This window comes from Dipodomys merriami, unplaced genomic scaffold (assembly GCF_024711535.1).
Source record: "Dipodomys merriami isolate MVZ:Mamm:240054 unplaced genomic scaffold, mDipMer1.0.p SCAF_4, whole genome shotgun sequence".
NCBI lineage: Eukaryota > Metazoa > Chordata > Mammalia > Rodentia > Heteromyidae > Dipodomys > Dipodomys merriami.
In genome coordinates this window covers 89,114,447-89,132,068 of record NW_027205603.1, presented here as the reverse complement: position 1 = coordinate 89,132,068, position 17,622 = coordinate 89,114,447, and the positions used below count along the sequence as shown (strand labels likewise).

The 17,622-nt window shown below is 45.0% G+C and overlaps 1 protein-coding gene across 4 annotated transcripts in view; it reads left to right on the top strand.

Moving 5' to 3' along the window:
• The window catches only part of Zfat (zinc finger and AT-hook domain containing), a 243,152-nt gene that overhangs the window by 189,248 nt on the left and 36,282 nt on the right, over positions 1–17,622 (top strand). For all 4 annotated transcript variants that reach the window (XM_069991451.1, XM_069991452.1, XM_069991453.1 and 1 more), the window contains one exon: positions 16,086–16,224. In XM_069991451.1, the coding sequence (XP_069847552.1) occupies positions 16,086–16,224 (139 nt within the window). The remainder of the gene's footprint in view (positions 1–16,085; positions 16,225–17,622) is intronic.

The window sequence follows — 17,622 nt, the reverse complement described above, 5'->3', positions numbered from 1 at the left end:
TCACAAAGTAGTTGTGCAGTATTCTTGTTGGGGAGGGTGATAGAGAGAGAATGAGAGAGAGCAAGAGCAAGAGATCAGGGGAGAGAGGGAGAGGGAGAAGAGAAAGAGGAGAAGGTGCAAGATAGGTGTGGTGGGAGGAAGGGAGGAGGAGGAGAGAGAAGCAATGGATGACAGTCAGAGGAAGGTGAGCTCGGGCTTCAATCACAGCCTTGCAGAAGTAGTTCTTTAGACTTGCCCTTCTAGCTGATCTGGGTCACTTTGGCTCTGTGGATTACTTGCAAACTTGATGGATTATCTCATTCATTCCAGGAAACTATGCTCTTAGTGTATTTGTTAGATAGCAAAACCTGGGTATGATATTTTAAGATACTTTTAAAATTAAAAACATTAAGCAACTAGAATAATTCTTATTTTCCTATAATACTGGCCTTTTGATCCTTGCCTTATTTTTATGAATGGTTATTTCATAAAGGCAAGAATATAAAAGGAATAGATTATAAAGAAGGGAGCTAGCTCTTGGGTACATGACAGAATGCCCCACTTCACTTACAAAAGAATCAGAAAAACCACACTAGATTATGATTTTTTCACTTAGCTCGGTAAATGGTCCAGAGTCTGAGAGGCCTATTGCTCCACTGGAGGTCATAAGGAGACAGTAGAGCTGATACACTGTGGACGCAGTGAGAGTGGCCGTGACCCCGGTGGTCGGTTTGCAGAATCTGTCAAAACTGCAAATGCATGTGCTCTGACTCAGCATTGCCATTTGTACAGATTGATCTCCTGCAGATGAACTTGCAGGCTGAAAAAGCTGTAGCTATGCAAAGTAACAATGAAATTTTGTTTTGGTTACTCATAAAAATGTCTGCACATAAGGCAAGTATTGAATAGACAGTAGGATATCCAAGCCACCAAATCTTCTGTAGCTACAAGGTTCCAGGAGTTCTCTGTTACTTGTGTTGAATGATATAATGACATGCAAAACAAAGGTTATAAAAGGCCCAAACTATATCTACATTACCATATTTGCTTCAAGTCTTCTATAAGAATACATGCAGAAATGATAAGTCAGGTGAGGATAGCAACTGAGTTGTTGGGAGGAAAGGACTAGAGTAAGACTTGCTTCTGTATCTAATTTTTAAATTATGTGAGTAGAATGCTTTATCTACTTAACACGTTTAATTAAAAAGCAGCAATGATTTGTAATTACAAATGACAGTCTAGAAACTACCCCACATTGAAAACAGTGGTAAATTGCATTTTGGAATGCTATTGAGATTCTATTTGGCATTTTCATATTTGGTCCAAATTTTAAGTCTCAGAGCAATGAGGTCTCATAGCAAAGCCCAGGATTTAGAATCCTCTTGACTATGCCACTTGTAAGCTATGAATTTAATTTTTTTTTCAGTCATGGCTGGTATGCTACCACTTAAGCCACCCTCTCACTCCATAATTTAACTTTTTTTATTATAGCCTTTATTGTCTGTAAAATGAGAGTGATCTCTGTTCCCATGTGTTGGAGGTATTAAATGAAGCAATGTAATTTTTATGCAAAGATGGTATGGCACCTGCTACCTGTTGGTTGACTATTTCATCTTCCTAATTTTGTGGAGATCACTCCAGTTTCCCAGAAGAGCTGAAGTGAGGTTAAGCCCAGTCTGATCACGTTCATATTATTTGAGTAAAACTAAATTGTCTTTAATCTCGTCATAGGTGTCAGGCTTTCTTTTTCATATGCTTTTTGGGCCTGCTGTTCTTTTTCTTTATGCTATTATTGCCACGGTGGTGGTGGGCTTTCCTCCGTCCACTTGCTGAAGTCCTTAACAACGAAGCATGAGAAGGCTCTGTGCCAGGAATAACAGCCTGACGACACTTTCTCTTCCAAAGGCAGTGCTTGTCCCTTTCTGGAATTAGTTTACTTCCGCATTTCTTTTTGCATCTCTTTAGTAATCGGATGGATTTTTTTTAAAAAACAAGTTCTGCCTGTGTGGGAGCCATGGGCACTTGTGGTTTTCTGTAGTTTAAGTGGAAGCACAAATACTCCCTGGGATTCAAACATGCCTTCCACGATGCCTGCAGAGTGAAGAGCTCCTGCCTGTTTCCAACAAGCCTCTCCTGGCTACACTGACACAGCGGGGGGGGGGGGGGGGGGGGGAGGATTTTACCAGAAGCAGGTGACTGAGGCAGCAGCTTGTCCATGTGGACACAGATCTCCTGGAGAGTGCCCTGGAGGCTCTCTGGGAAGGGTTTTGTCCACACAGCATTTGTAGGGCAGGGAGGGCCGCAGAGTGCCTGTAGAACCAGCCCCAGCTTGTGGTTGGAGGAAGCTCCATGCTTAGAGCACAAGCCTGCCTTCTCTTGTCATTAGACGCCATGTCTATAGTCAGATTATCACAGAATCTGTGATAATCACTCACTACCTTCATGGCCTTAAGCAAGTCCCCTACATCTGTGTCTCCCCTGTCATGCCTCACCTTTCTGTGCATGGGGATTATGAATAAAGAATTACCGCATGCTTCTCAATGTCAGTTCCCTGCAGCTCCATCTGGTTTTGCTGGCTTCTTCCTCATAGTTACTGATTTGATGCTTGCACTCAACATGGAGGACCTTTAATCAGGTGAACCTTCTGTGTAGAGGTCTGGTAATGTGTGCCTTCTGACAGTGTCCATCTCTTCTCAGCAGCCCTGCCCCTTCCCCCTGTAGCTGCTGCCCATGCAACTCTACTGCTCTGACTAGGGGTTTCACTCCGCACGCACCTCTCTTGTCACCCATCTCTCTTGTCACTGTTTATGCACGTTTTTTATTGCGGTGGAACACGCCACAAGTGCCCAGTGCGACAGGGACTATGGAGGTGGGCTGTCCTTTGTGCAGCTCCAGCGGCTCTGACGGCTTCCTGACTTGCGGAGGCTGAGTCAGAAATGTGTGTGTGTGAATGTGCAAGTCTGAGAAAGGGAAAAAAATAGCACTGTGAAATCAGCAGGTTTTGTTACCTGTGCCTTTTAGAAACTGTTCAGGGTGACTTAATGCCGAAGCTTCTTTCTTGCCTTAGCTTTCTCTCTTCCTGACAGAGTGGCTGTCCCGGCCACTCAGCAAATAGCTCCACTCCATCCTCTGAGGCAGAGGCTGCCCTGCTCTCTGTGGCCGGAAAACCCTTAGGTATGATGAGTTAAGAAGCCAGGCTCTATTAAATTTGACACGTATCTATACACAGTTGAATCTTCAAAAATTTGGCTATGAAGCTTAAGGAATGTGTTATGTCTCACAGTTTAAGATTTGTGTAGCTACAGTGGTTTACCTATTGAGAGGTAAGGGAGATTTTAATCTCTGATTTTACTCTCATGGAAAGACTTGTCCTAAGTATTCATGTGGAACAACATAATTCACTATTTTAAAAGACAAAATAATCATGGGTTGTAATCCTAGCTACTCGGTAGGCTGAGCTCTGAGGATCAAGTTCAAAGCCAGCCTGAGCAGGAAAGTCTGTGAGACTCTTATCCTCAATCAAGCACCAAAAAGCAGGAAATGGAGCTATGACTCAAGTGGAAGAACACAAGCCTTGAGTTAAAAAAAAATCTCAGGCCCTGAGTTCAAACCCCAATATCAGCACAAAGCGAAACAAACAAACAAACAAAAAAAACAGAAAAAGACCAAGTACAGGTAAAGTACTAAATATTCATTTGGCATATGAGATGTTTGTTTGCTCTCTGGCTCAACACACCTTTCCTGGGTACCAGGTACTGCGCTGGGCAAGGGGCTTTCAAGGGGAAGCCAGGCCTGTTGTTTGCCAGGCTCATAGTTCTGGGCAGCCAATGGGCATAAAACAGTAATAGCAAATGTATTATGTATTATACAGCAAAGTTATGCAGCAAGGACTATATTCCTGTCTTTTAGCTCCATAGGCTTTTAAACTTTGTTTTAATTGAGTTAATATAATAGCCTGTTGTGTCAATCCCTAGCTTGAAAGTTCTGTATTGAGTGATCCCCACAAAGTGAAGGAAGTTATTGTGATGTCTTGCTCTATCATCCATGATAATGAAATGAGTCCCAAAGGCTTTCATAATGTATTTGTGTGAAGTGGATCTATGTAGAAAAGTCCAGATATCTGAGCATGTAGAATATCTGCATGCTAAAGGGAACTGAAATGGGATGTATTTGGAATGAGGCCAGCCAAGGATGTGACTGGAGAAATAATTCACTCCTAGTTTTCCAGGGAGTAGACGTTAGGTGATCTCCAATAAGAATACCAAGAAGGCACACACCATAACCAGTTCAGGTTAATAGCTTGCGTGTCTACCACGCAACCTGTGAAGGCAGCTGCTTGTGAGGGTACTGTGCTCGTGTTTACATCACAGCTTCTCCCGCTGTCTGCAGGATAGTCTCATCTGCCCATGCAGAAGAGCTACCACAGGAGTGTTTCCACACCTCCCACAGGAGATGGGGAATTGGCACAGTGATCAGGTGAGCTGAGGAGCCCTGTGCTTGACATCACTGCAGGCGTTTTGTATGCATTCTTCAGCTTGCCCTGAAAAACCCTACAAGGTTGGTACCAGAGCCCCTACTTTACAGATGAGTAAACTAAGGCCCAGAATGTAGTTAGGTAGCATCTTTAGGAATAGTACAGTTTTCAAGTGACAGTACTGTGACTTCGATTCATGCCTTTGTTAACAGTAACTTTCAATTTAGTACTTTCCCTCATTTTGTCCAAAACCCGGGGACATTTTGATTCTCTTGTCCTTTTCTTCCCTCCCACTGCTTTGATTATATAAGCCCACAGTTGTGTGTATAGCTATTAAAACTCAAGCAAAACCTTAGAGCCTAATGCTGACTCAGTGTAATGATAGCAGGCAGACAGTTTCCAAGTTCAGTAGCAATCACTGAACCCAGGGGCAGAGAGAGACAAGAGAAGTGTGAGCTTTGTGCTTGTGTTTGTTTTGCTTTTCAACCCTGAATTTGCAGGGCAATGGAGAGCCTGAGTTTGCATGCCTCTCTGGTTTCCTTTGAGCGTGGGTGTGGGTGTGTGGGGAAAGGTGATGTGGGGGGGGTGGTCAGAAGGGGCCTTTGCTTAAATTGCTTTCAACTGAAATCTCCTGCTAAACCTTGGTTGTGCCATCTTCCTTTCTGCTTTATATTTCCAATGTGGCTGTAGGCAAGAATGGAAAGCATAGTTTTTTATGTTAAACTGAAATCCTGTCCACCGAAGAAGATAAGGTATATTCTTTGAAAATATTACATTTTTGACAGTACCAGTGATAAAAAAAATCAATAATCAGAGAACACTAAAGAGTCTTCTAAGCTCTTGCACAGAAAGCAATTAGTGGGGATTGATTTACTGTTATTTATTGTGATAAGATAATTGCCTCAACACAAGCTAGTTTTGAACTTGCGGTACTCCCTGGATTTAAAACATTTATTCTTTTAAATTGTTTAATTTGTCTCTGGCCTTATTTTTAAACCAGGATAGCTTTGTGCTTCTTAAACCATGTGAAGACCAGCTTTTTCTTTCTTTCTGGATCTTCACTTTGGGCTTGGTTTTGTTCTCATTGTGGTCAGCCCTGGTGCTCCGTCCCAACTTGGCTTCAAGATTTGTAATCACGAAGCTTTTCTCCCCTGGCTGGATGGGCCTTGACCTTGAGCGACCCAGCTCTCAGGCATGCTCACAATACAGGGCAACATTTGGGCATGCAAAAAACAAAAAACAAACTGCCCTCATCATACTTGGCCATTGGTACAAGGAGAAGGGAATGAGTGATAGTCTCCCCCACTATCGGTATCCTGTCATTTCAGCATTAGCAGACATCTTTGAATGGTAGCTATCAGGAACATGAGTGCAGGGAAATTGCTTCCCTTCTTGTGCTTCTCTTGGTGGCATGTCTTTTGGGGTCTGCTTCTGCCTCTGTTCTTGCCTGTCTCTGTGATGGGCAGGGCATCACTCAACCTCTGTGTACCTGTGATTTGAGGTGGGCAGGGGGCGCCACTCCCTGTGGTGATTCCTTGGGCTTGTGGTTGCTTGAGGTCCTCCCCCCTTTTTCTCCCCCCCCCCCCCATATTGAGCTCAGGCCAGAGGAGGAAGAGGAGTGTGGCAGCAGCATCTGAACTTCAGTGTGTATCTTACGATTGTGGATCTTGGTTCTTTTTCTCACACCACAGGCACACTTCTGTCTTCTGTGTGGTTCACTCCTCACTCCGGACTTGCAGGCCTCTGTTGAAGAGACTCGTCGGCAGTCCTAGCTTGTGGATGTCTGCTGTGGATCTATGAGTCTTTTCTGTCTCACTCTGTCTCATCATCCAGAACATTCTAGGTCACAGACTTTACACAGTGACCCTGTACAGGTCAGTGTGAGACTTGAAGCTTAGATGTTCAGTTCGATGAAATTTCTCCAAGCCGAGTTTCTCTTGATGACCTTACTGCTGAATAGAAGGTTACTGTGGCAGTCTACCAACCAAGGGTTTTGTTTTTGCATGCTTTGCTCTGCGAGTACTCAGTCCCAGCAGAGGCCCCAGACATGCTTCCACTCCTCAGGAAGCTCCTTCCAGAGAATGTATTCCCCAGAATGCTAGCTCCAAGGATGCCAGCAGCCATGATGTGGAGGAAATGAACCCCGTGTGCTCCAGAACTCCAGTACCTCCCCTGCAACCCTCGCCTCCATGCCTGCCAGAACTTACTCTCGGCCTTTGGCAAATACTGTTAGGAGAGAATTCAAAGGCTGAGGGGATGTAGTGTAAGGAGCACGCGCTCACATTTGTCACTGAGGGGCCCTGGTCCCACACATAGGTCCTGTGCAGATCCCACACATGGTGCCCTGTCTGCCTCAGCCTCCACCCCTGCCCAGGGTGGGCCTGGCAGCACCTGACAGCATCGTCCCCAGCCCACTGCACCTGCGCCTGCCCGCTCCTGCTCTGCTCTGTTCCACATGCTACGGCTGCTCTCAACTCCTTCAGGCCTTTGTTAGCCACATCCTGCTCATTTGTGATGCTAGGGTAGGACATGAGCTCTGTGAGGTACAGTGTTTTGTTTATGGTCTGCTGTCAGCACTTCATCGGGAAGGAATGAGTAAGGGGGTAGTCTGCACCACTTCAGGGCCAGAGATCTCTCACAGCTGACTTCTAGTTGGAGGTGCAGCGTCCAGGCCTTGGAGCCGCAAGGATTCCACACATCATCCGTTATGGGTCCTGCTGGGTTCGTGAGGGGTCTTGAGCCCTTGGTTCCCCCTCAGCCGGGAGGGGATAGTGTAGTTAAAATGAGATTTGGAAGTGAGATGCTGTTTCCTAGTGTGACCGGTCAGCTTCCTGGGTTCTTAGGATTCTTTAAATGCATCAGATGCTGTGCATCGGGCTGTGGCTGGTGCTAAAGATCGAAGAGACTCGGCCAGCCCACAGGACCTGTCTGTCAGCAAAGAGCAGGTTTTAATTCTGTAAATGTATCATTTTGCTACGCCTGCTTCATTATTGTAGTACATATAAGGAATCTCTCTGGAGATTCTTGTAAAAGGGCTTATACATAGTCTGTTATTGGAGGCTTTCTTTGGAAAGCTGTGGAAATGTAGCCATAATTGATCTTGGGTTTTGCAGTAATGTTAACCCTATCTGGCCTGTAGGATTTGGAGGTGGTTTGTGGGTAGTGGGTAGTCGAGACGGGCCGTACCAAGCAGATGCCCTAAGTTGGAATAGGGAAGCAGGAGTAAAGGGGGCTCAGCATCAGACAACAGGTGCCAGCAGAACCACTGTGCAAACGGTAGCCTGCTGTTGATGCTCTGACCCAAAGCCATCCCGAAAACAGAACACAGAAGGAGAGGGAAAGTTGTAGAAGTCACCCAGCTAGTCCATCTGCAGGAGACAGTTTTCTTGGAGATCAGTGCACCAGGGAAGGAGAGTGGGATGTCAGCATGAGGGTCTTTCAAAGTCATCTCACACCCTGGGGCAAGTCTCCTGCCCCAGTGACCGCTCTCGTTGCTGCATACAAACCATGAACCTGGTCACACTCCAAGTACAAGGTATACTCTGTGTTCTGTTCTTTTGCACAAAAGCTCTGTGTCTGAGCTGTCAGTGACAGTAGTTTAATGAGCCTCCTGCACAGACTTCCGTTTGCATTCTCCCTAATCCCTACAATAAGATGATCAGCTCTGCCCATAGCCACAGAAGCTTTCATGTGGCTGAACTTAGATGGAGTCCATGTTTATCTGACACCAGAAACACCTGCCAGTGATGGGTTGTGAAAAATGTCTGGGATCACAGACCTTTCTTTGCAAATAGTGGGCAGCACATCTCAGAAGCACCTGTGTTGACTGCCTTGTTCCAGAAATAAGGCCCAGGTGAGACCTCAGTTTGATAGAGCTGTCACTTTCCAGGCTCTGATTAGATGAAATTGCCCCTGAAGTTTCAATAGTAACTGAATTAAGGCTGGGAGGGAGATGAGTTCTCACAACTGTGAGGTCCCCTTTCCATCTGCACCCTTCTCAGGGTGAGTCGGTACTATCTTGCACTTTAGGGGGATTGATGCCTACCTCAGACACTAATGAAAAAGACTCCATCTTCCTGCCAGGCTTCCTCAGCTGCAGAAGCACTGCCATAAATCTTACAGGTGTCTCACCGTCAAAGCCCAGGGGACCATCCTCCTCCGGGACTTGATTTACACCAGCCAATGCCGGAGTGACAGTGAATCTGTGCGAGCCTGCCACTCTGGCGGCATCCTCCTTTTTGGACATTTTGGATTCTGGTGGAAACGTTAGAACTCACATAATGGAATCAGCAGTTTTCATCATACAGATGAAAGAAAACAACCTAAAATTCCCTTAGGGTGGCCAGGTATTTGTTACTGGTGCCAGCCTTGTTAATGGTGACTACACTCAGGCTGTCTGAACTCCTTCTTAAAACCTGGGGAGGAGATCTGTTTCATACAGGGCTCCATTTAGTAGTCATTAATTAGTAAGCAAATGAATGTCTAACCACCACCCAGATAAACACTACCGCCAGTCATCAGACTCCTTCTAGACATACTTTTCTTCCCCTATCCTGACTTCCCTAAGAATTGCTTTCTTATTTTCTTTACGGTCTATCTGCCATGTTTGTATGTATAAGGAAAGTCATTCAGTGTTCTGTGTTTTTGAACAACTTAATTATATACATGGACTTATGTATGGATATATTGTGCTTTGTATATTTATGTTTGTTTTTTTTTTTTCGGTCGTGGGGCTTGAACTCTGGGCTTGGGCACTATTCCTGCATTCTTCATCGCAAGGCAAGCGCTCTACCACTTGAGCCACAGTTCCACTTCCAGTTTTCTAGTGGTTTATTGGAGATAAGAGTCTCACAGACTTTCCTGCCCCGGCTGCTTTGAACCGTGATCCTCAGATCTCAGCCTCTTGAGTAGCTAGGATTACAGGTATGAGCCACCAGTGCCTGGCTTTGTATATTCATTTTGAACTTTGCCTTATTACTTATCTTGTATTGGTAAGACTGGACCCTGCGTTTACATGTGGCTCTACTTGTTTTCTTTTTCTTTCTTTCTTTCTTTCTTTTTTTTTTTTTTTGTTGTTGGTGGTAGGGCTTGATCTCTGGACCTGGGCACTGTCCCTTAAGTCTTCAGCTCAAGGCTAGCACTCTACCACTTGAACCACAGTGCCACCGGGTTTCTGATGGTTAATTGGGGATAAAAGTCTCATGGACTTTCCTGTCCAGGCTGGCTTTGAACTGTAATCCTCAGATCTCAGCCTTCTGAGTAGCTAGGATTACAGGCATGAGCCACTGGCTTCTTTGCATTACTGCATTCTGTTGTGGGGATCTAGCAACACACAATGTATTTATTTCTGTCTCCTCCGTTGCTACTTGATGATTGGGCTCTTGCTATGTGTTGCTTTCCTGAGCTCTGTAGCAAAGGGGCTCTGTACACATGTCCCAGGGTGCTGCAGCCCCAGCTTCTCGGGGCAGGCGCATTCACAGAGGATGTGTACACTGGGATACACCAGCTTTCCCAGATGGTGCCTGCTGCTTTCCAGAGTGGTTGCACCCATCTGTAGCTGAGCACAGGTGCCTCTGTTGGCCCAGATCTTTCTGTGAGCATTCTTAGCACCTGTCTGGTGAGCATGTGTTCTGTGGCCTGTGTGGTTTTGTTTCCATTCATTATTCTATTGGCGTTAGCCATTTCCATGTTACTGTGTGCCCCATGCTCTCTCATGAGCAGCTAAAGAGGTAGACATCTCTGCTATATTTCATTTTTGCCTGATAAAACTAAAACTTGGAGGTTAGAAGCATGATTCAGGTGGTAGAGCAGCAGCAAATAAATGAAAGCATGAAACATCAAGTTTGAGTTCTGGTCTCAGACAAACAAACAAAATAAAAACAAAACCCCAAACCCTGAAACTTGGTTTTTGTCCTTTGTAAGTTCTGTGGAGATTGTTATTTTTCTTGTTGCTGCCGTTTGCTTTCTACTGTTTCCTTCCTGTCTTTTCATTATAACAGATCCACTCTGAGAAAGACTGTGGTGATAATGACATCTGAAAAGGCATATTATGTACCAGATGCTTTACATGGAACATCTTATTTTGACCTTACTGCAGGGTTTTAAGTCATCTTACATATGAAAAGACTGTGGCGTAGGAAGAGTTTAGAAGCTTTTGCATGGTACTGTGGTTCAGTGATGCATGGAACTTGACCCTGCAATGTCTTTGGAACCTCTTGGCTTTTATACTACAACATCATCTATCCTTCCTTCCTTCCTTCCTTCCTTCCTTCCTTCCTTCCTTCCTTCCTTCCTTCCTTCCTTCCTTCCTTCCTTGCTTGCTTGCTTCCTTCTTTCCTTCCTTCCTTCCTTCCTTCCTACCTTCCTTCCTTCCTTCCTTCCATTTTTTTTGTGGGTCATGGGACTTGAACTCTGGTCCTGGGTGCTGTCCCTGAGCTCTTCAGCCCAAGGAGAGCACTCTACCACTTGAGCCATAGCACCACTTCCGGTTTTCTGGTGGTTAATTGGAGAGAAGAGTCTCATGGGGACTTTCCTCTCTGGCTGGCTTTGAACCTTGATGCTCAGATTTCAGCCTTCTGTGTAGCTAGGATTACAGGTGTGAGCCATCAGCACCTGGCCTACAACATCATTTTTCTTAAGTGGTGTATCTTTTAAACTCTTGTCTAATCCAAGACATACTCCATTTTCTTGCCTTTGTGTGGGATGATGTGAACTTCGAATTCCTGAGAACATTTATTTAGCTGGCGTTATTCATTGCTATTCTTGAACTTGGTCAAAGGCGTTAGAATCACCTCAACATGTGTCTAAATACCAGCGTTTGCTCTTGCACACATTTCTACTGTTCTGACCTTGGGAAGGTTATATAACGTCTTTAAATTCAGCTTCCCTGTCTGGAATGAGAAGTATCTCAGGTCTTGCAAGATTGTTGTCAGGCCAAGAAATCTTGACTAGGAAGCACCTCTTGTGTCTCTTGTACTACTGATACCTGCGCACGGTGGGGCCTGGCAGTCCTCAAGGCTCTGGAGTGTGACTTTGTCAGGGACTCGGGTACAGTGGCAAAGCCACTAAGCAGGGAGGGCAGGGGACATTGTGAAATGGCTCAGAATGGAGGCAAGGGTGGTGGCTGGAGAAGAGAGCAAGGTGAAGGAGTGTGGACTTTCTTTTTCTTTTCTTTTTTGGGGGGTCTAGTTGTGGGGCCTGAACTCTGGGCCTGGGCACTGTCCCTCAGCTCTTTAGCTCAAGGCTAGCGCTCTACCACTTGAGCCATAGCACCACTTCCAGCTTTTTTATTTTCTGCTTATGTGGTGCTGAGGAATCAAACCCAGGGCCTCATGCATGCAAGGCAAGCGCTCTGCCACTGAGCCACCTTCCCAGCCCAGTGTGGACTTTCTTTAAGGAATGTCCTAGGAAAGACACCGAGGTTGCGGCATCGATAGCGGGCAGGGACAGCAATGGACGCGTGCAGTAGGTGGCTGTTTATTAATCTGATGAAGAAATCATGGTCGTCTCCAGGTTGTGGCTGAAAGGAATGGTAGATCAACGATCTGTTTCAAAGCTAGAGTTGTTCATATGGAACAAAGCTAAGGTCTCACCCCGGTCTTATTTCTGGAACAAGACAGTGGACACACACACTTCTGGGAAGGGCTCCCCATTCTTTTTTTTTAAATTAATTTATTTTTTCATTGTGAAAATACCGTACAGAGGGGTTACATTTACATGGACAAGATAATGAGCACATTTCTTATCCAGAGTTGTTGCCTCCACTCTTTCACAAAGAGAGGTTTGCTTGCACAGCCTGCATATCTTCCTTGTAACTCTTGGCTGAATTTTGGCCTGAAATCTCGGAATAAATAACCTCCCCTTTGAGCTCTAGTGTCAGTTGTTGTTTGCAAGTATCTGATTTAGAAACCAAGTTTTATGATTCAGTTTGCCTGCACAGCATTTAATCTTTGGAGTTGATATTTCAGTCCCCAAACTCACATCTATTGAGGAAGTCACAGACCTGCTTTTTGTCATGGGATGTTGGGGTCAGAGAGCAGTGCCTGACTCACGGCAGAAGGTCAGCAGATAGATGCTTTGGAGATGAAATCTCACAACTCTCGGGGCTAGTCAGTCCGGGCTTACAGCTGCCATTGGCTCACTAATGCCTTGCTGTCTCCAGCGCCTGCGGTCTTCCTGGTGGACCGAGGCAGTGCCTCTCCTAAATACCTGTGTGGCTCTGTGATCACAGTTCAAAAGGGAGGTGAGGGTTGATTCCACAGAGATTGTAGGGGTGTGAGGGAGTGGGAGCAAGACCCAGGAAGGAAGGGAGGGTGGTCTTCCTCATTCCCAGCCCTTCGAGCAGTGCCAAGGCTGCTGAGGCACCCCAGCAAAGCTGAGCAGAGCTATACTGCCCGGTGTGGGAATGGTGACTTTTCCTTCCTTCCTGTCAGTCTTCCTGATTATATTTTAGTCACATCTGTTTTCCTGCTGCTCCTTAAGACAGCCTCTTATATTGAAGTTTCGTTGCATCCTATTAATTAAGCTTCATCCTTTTGCAGATTATGAACCTGAGCTCAGCCAGTGAGAGCAGAGGGACAGGGCCTGCTGGGTTAGGGATAAAAAGAGAGCAGCCTGCCTGCTCTGTGTCATATATACAGATATATGTAATGTATACTATATATAACTAAAATAATATAGTATAATACATATATCTGAATTATCTTTAAGTAGTTGTACAGAGGAGTTGCCATTTAACAATGTGGTTTAATAATATGGTGCTTCAGTATTTCTACCCACCCCTCCCAACCCACCCCCTTCCCTCTCTTTTCATAATTTTTTAGGATATGTGTTGAAATTTTTTGCTGTTTCACAAAGAAGTTTATGGATGGGATGCTTCTTGATCTGTGCCATCCTTCAATATTTCACTGCTCTTTGACCCACCCCTTCGCTTATTTTCCTCAGTTCTGTGGTAGACACAGTGCAGCCTTACCTGCATTTACCCCTCTCACCCTTGCGTTTGTCTTCCCCTCTCCCCTCGGTCCCACCCCCTCTTGCAGATACCCATTTTCTGGTACTTATTTTCTTGGGCTTTGACTTAGTGTTTCTAAAGAAATAAACTGTTTGAGCTCTCCATAGTCTGTTGTACTTCAGTTAATTTATTTGTAGCCACTTGCATACCACTCAGTATGTTTACTTATGGATTTATAGGCACATCCAGCTACCACAAATGATGGAATCCGTGTAACCTTATTTTTCTGGGTCTGACCTATTTCACTTAATGTAATTTTTCCAGGTCTTTCCATCTCCTTATGAATGGTACAGTATCATTCTTTGTAATGGATGAGTAAAATTCCATGATATATATATGTGTGTATATATATTACATTTTCTTTTTTTCAGTTGAGTAATGTATATATGCATATATGTTATTATTGTAAAGGTGATAGAGGAGTTTTAGTTACATAGGTCAGGTAGTGAGTACATTTTTTTTAACAGTATCATCTCTTCCCTCCTTTCCTCCCAGTTTTTCCCTCCTAACCCCCTTCTCCCACAAGTTGTATAATTTCATCGTAGTGTCTAGTGAGTGTCATTGCTGAATTACTTCACCCTTTGTCTCACCATTTCTGTGTTCCCCCTTAAACTCCCCCAAACAGATAAACTTACATCTAAGACAAAAGGTTCAGAAATCAAAAATAGTGACATTCATTGATCCACTCATCCACCAAGGAGCATCTGGGCTGATTCCATATCCTGGCTATGGTAGACAAGGATGCCACTAACCTAGTATAGTGGTGACTTTAGTGTATCCTTGTTTGTGCTTGCTTGAATAAATGCCCAGGAGCGGGATTGCTGGGTCATAGGGAAGTTCAACATTGAGTTTCTTGCAGAACCTCCATATTGCTTTCCAGAGTGATCAAACAAGCTTCCATCCACCAGTGGTGTAATACAGTTCCCTTATGGGTACATCCTCGTCATCATCTGTTATGTTGGTTTTCTTGATAAGGCCATTCTAACTGGAGTGAGGTATAGTACTAGAGCTGCTCTGTGCTCTTGCTTGCTGGTGGCACACAGCCTTGTGCAAAAGTAAAAGCTTGGTCTTGCTTGCTGAGTACCTTTCGAGTTGGTGTCCCTTCCTTCTTACATGACACGCCAACATCCTGAGCCAGTCTTAATGCCTCAGTGCTGTGGAAGCTGGGATACTGCACACAGCCTCCCGGGAGGAAAGGCAGCTCCATGCTGGGCAGCCTTCAGTCTTTTAAGAGCAGAGGGCTTTAAAACATTTTAAATGATCTGTGTGTAGTTGTACAAGCAGTGTCAGCTCAACGCGTGTTTGTGAGTACAGCGCATCTTGATCAGTGGCACTCCTTTCATCATCATCTGGTTCTATTTTTACAGATGTTAGCACTTAACTTTGCCCACCTTTCCTTTCTCCATTTGTCCGCCCCTCCTCCTGGACCTCGTCCTCCCCAACAATACATTCCAGCTTCCTGGTATTTATTTTGTTAAACTGTAATTTAATGGACTCCTCCCGTACTTTAGTTAACATGGTTTTGCATATGTGCGTATGACCCTGTATCTGTTTACCTATATGTATATTTATTTTAGATCGAACTTCCACATTCAAGAGAAAGCATGCATCCTTTGTCTCGCTTGACTTATTTCACTTCCAGAATTTTCTCCAGGTCCACCTATAGGATTTTGGTGGAAATGGGCAGCTCAGAGACAGATGTCTCATGTGGCCTCATCTGTACACACTCCTGCCCACATGCTCACATCTTGGCCATCTTTCTCCTCATTAGCAATTCTGCCCAAGAGGAGACATAGGAATCAAAAGGTGCTGAAACTCATGAGGCAATTTATCTCCTTTGTCACAGGAAGGATGGAGTTGGCGCTCCAGTGAGCCTGACGTTGGGGTGGCAGGACCATTCTTACATCATTGCCCTGGTCTTCCTGCCCTCCCTGCCTGCTGCCCGCCCCATGTGGGCAGTATAACATTTCCTAAATTTTCTTTTTGATTTCTCTGTAAATGTTAACATTCCAAAATTAAGAATGTCATAATATTTGCTTATTTAGAGATAAGAGCTCTTCAACATGGTTTAAGTGGTTTAGCTTTTATTTTAGCAATAATCCTATGTTGGGATTTTAGACCTTTTGTTCTCTGTTTGGGCGATATCTGCAAACACTTCACTAATTTACCTTTAATAAACCCTTGTGATGCCGCCCTCCAGGGCTGTGGTGAAGGACTTCACGGAGGAGTGTAGCTCTGTGCGGCAGCCAGCACAGAGCGTCCTGGGCCTCAAGTGTGGTCTTTATGTAGGGTGTTGTCCTGGGTTGCTTCAGAGGTGGTGCACATGGCTGCCTTCCCTGTTTGTTTCTCTCCCAGGCCGGCCCTGCTGTGGATCCTCCTTATAGAATGGGAATTACCTTAGAAGGGTGGTAGGGCAGTTCTGTGAAGGAAGTCTTGGGACTTGGTCAGTGGTTCAGTTGTAGAAGAGAAGCAGCCCATGGAGACAGCCAACTTTCTGTCTCTGAGCAATTAGCAGAGAGAGATGACTAAAGCCATGTTGATCTGTTGAGGGACCACTTGAAGGGGTTCTGGCTGCCCCCCCCATTCCTCAAGGCTTACCTTTCTGTCTCCTTGTCCCCTCAGCCTTTCCGCTGTGCTCATTGTCATTACTCATGCAACATCTCTGGCTCGCTGAAGCGGCACTACAACAGGAAGCACCCCAATGAGGAGTACGTCAACGTGGGCAGCGGGGAGCTGGTGGCTGAGGCACTCATCCAGCAAGGTAGGTGGGGCAGCGGGCGCTGCTCTGTCTCAGCCCCCCCCCCCCCCCAGCCAAGCAGAGCTGCTGCCACCTTAAGGTTCAGTGTAGTGGGTGAGCCTTGCATGTCAGTATTGTCCTCCCCTCCCCCTTACAACTGTCTTCCAGCACCACGTGTTGCCCGGTTAATATTACGACAGCCTCAATGGGAATCCAAGGCAACAGCAGCACAGAGTTCCTCACAAAGTCTCCGACTGCCCAGCAGTGTACATTTTTCAGTACAATTGCACATAGCCTTTGAGTAGAAGAGAGTCTCATTTAATTTTTTAAAATTCAACCTTGATTGACAGAAACATTGTCTTTTCTATAGTGTCTTTCTAACTTACTTTTTTTTTTTTTTTGTATCAGTCTGGAACTTGAACTCACAGCCTAGATGCTGTCCACTGCCACTTCTTGCTTTTTATTTTTTATTTTTTGGTAGTTAATCGGAGGTAAGAGTCTCATGAGCTTTCCTGCCCAGGCCAGCTTTGAAATTATGATACTCAGAGCTCAGCTTGCTGAGTAGCTAGGATAACAGGCCTAAGCCACCATTGCCCGGTCTAACTTTTACAGGCTGTCTGCAATACAATATCAAATATAAATACTTTTTTTATCTTTTCTGCAACTATAATTATGCTATTGTAAAAATTTATTTCAGCTACAATAATGCTGTTGTAAACGTATTTGAGGGGAGTGTTCCAACAGAGTAACACAGTTTAACGAAATGAATACCAGGAAGCGGAGACCTATGTTGTCTGTGAGGGTGAGGTGAAGAGGAGGGAGGCAAACCAATGGAGAAGGGAAGGGTGGGCAGGTACCATCACAATATTCGATGTGCATATGTGAAAGTGGAGTCAGGTAGATGGGTGGGATTGGGAGAGATGGCGGGGGCGGGGGGGGGAGCTGGGGGAGAGATGCAGGGGTGACATTGGTCAAGACACATTATACTCAAAAGCTGATACGTTGAATTGAAACCCCTTATATGACTACTTAAAGATAATAAAAAGTCATATTTGCAGATGAGCATTTTTAGGGTTACACACAGATTACTTATTCATCCTGAAAAGGAAATACATTTTAGAACATTTAAAGTAATGAGAGTTGATAAAAACCCTGATTAGTGGGGCTGGGAAGGTGGCTCAGTGGTAGAGCGCTTGCCTTGCATGCATGAGGCCCTGGGTTCAATTCCTCAGCACCACATAAGAAAAAAGAAAAAAGCCGGATGTGGCGCTGTGGCTCAAGTGGTAGAGCGCTAGCCTTGAGCTGAAGAGTTGAGGGACAGCACCCAGGCCCAGAGTTCAGGCCCTACGACTGGACCAAAAAAACAAAAAAACCCTGATTAGTATAGCAAAGTTTGAGTGTTCTTTTTCTGCTTTTGTTTTG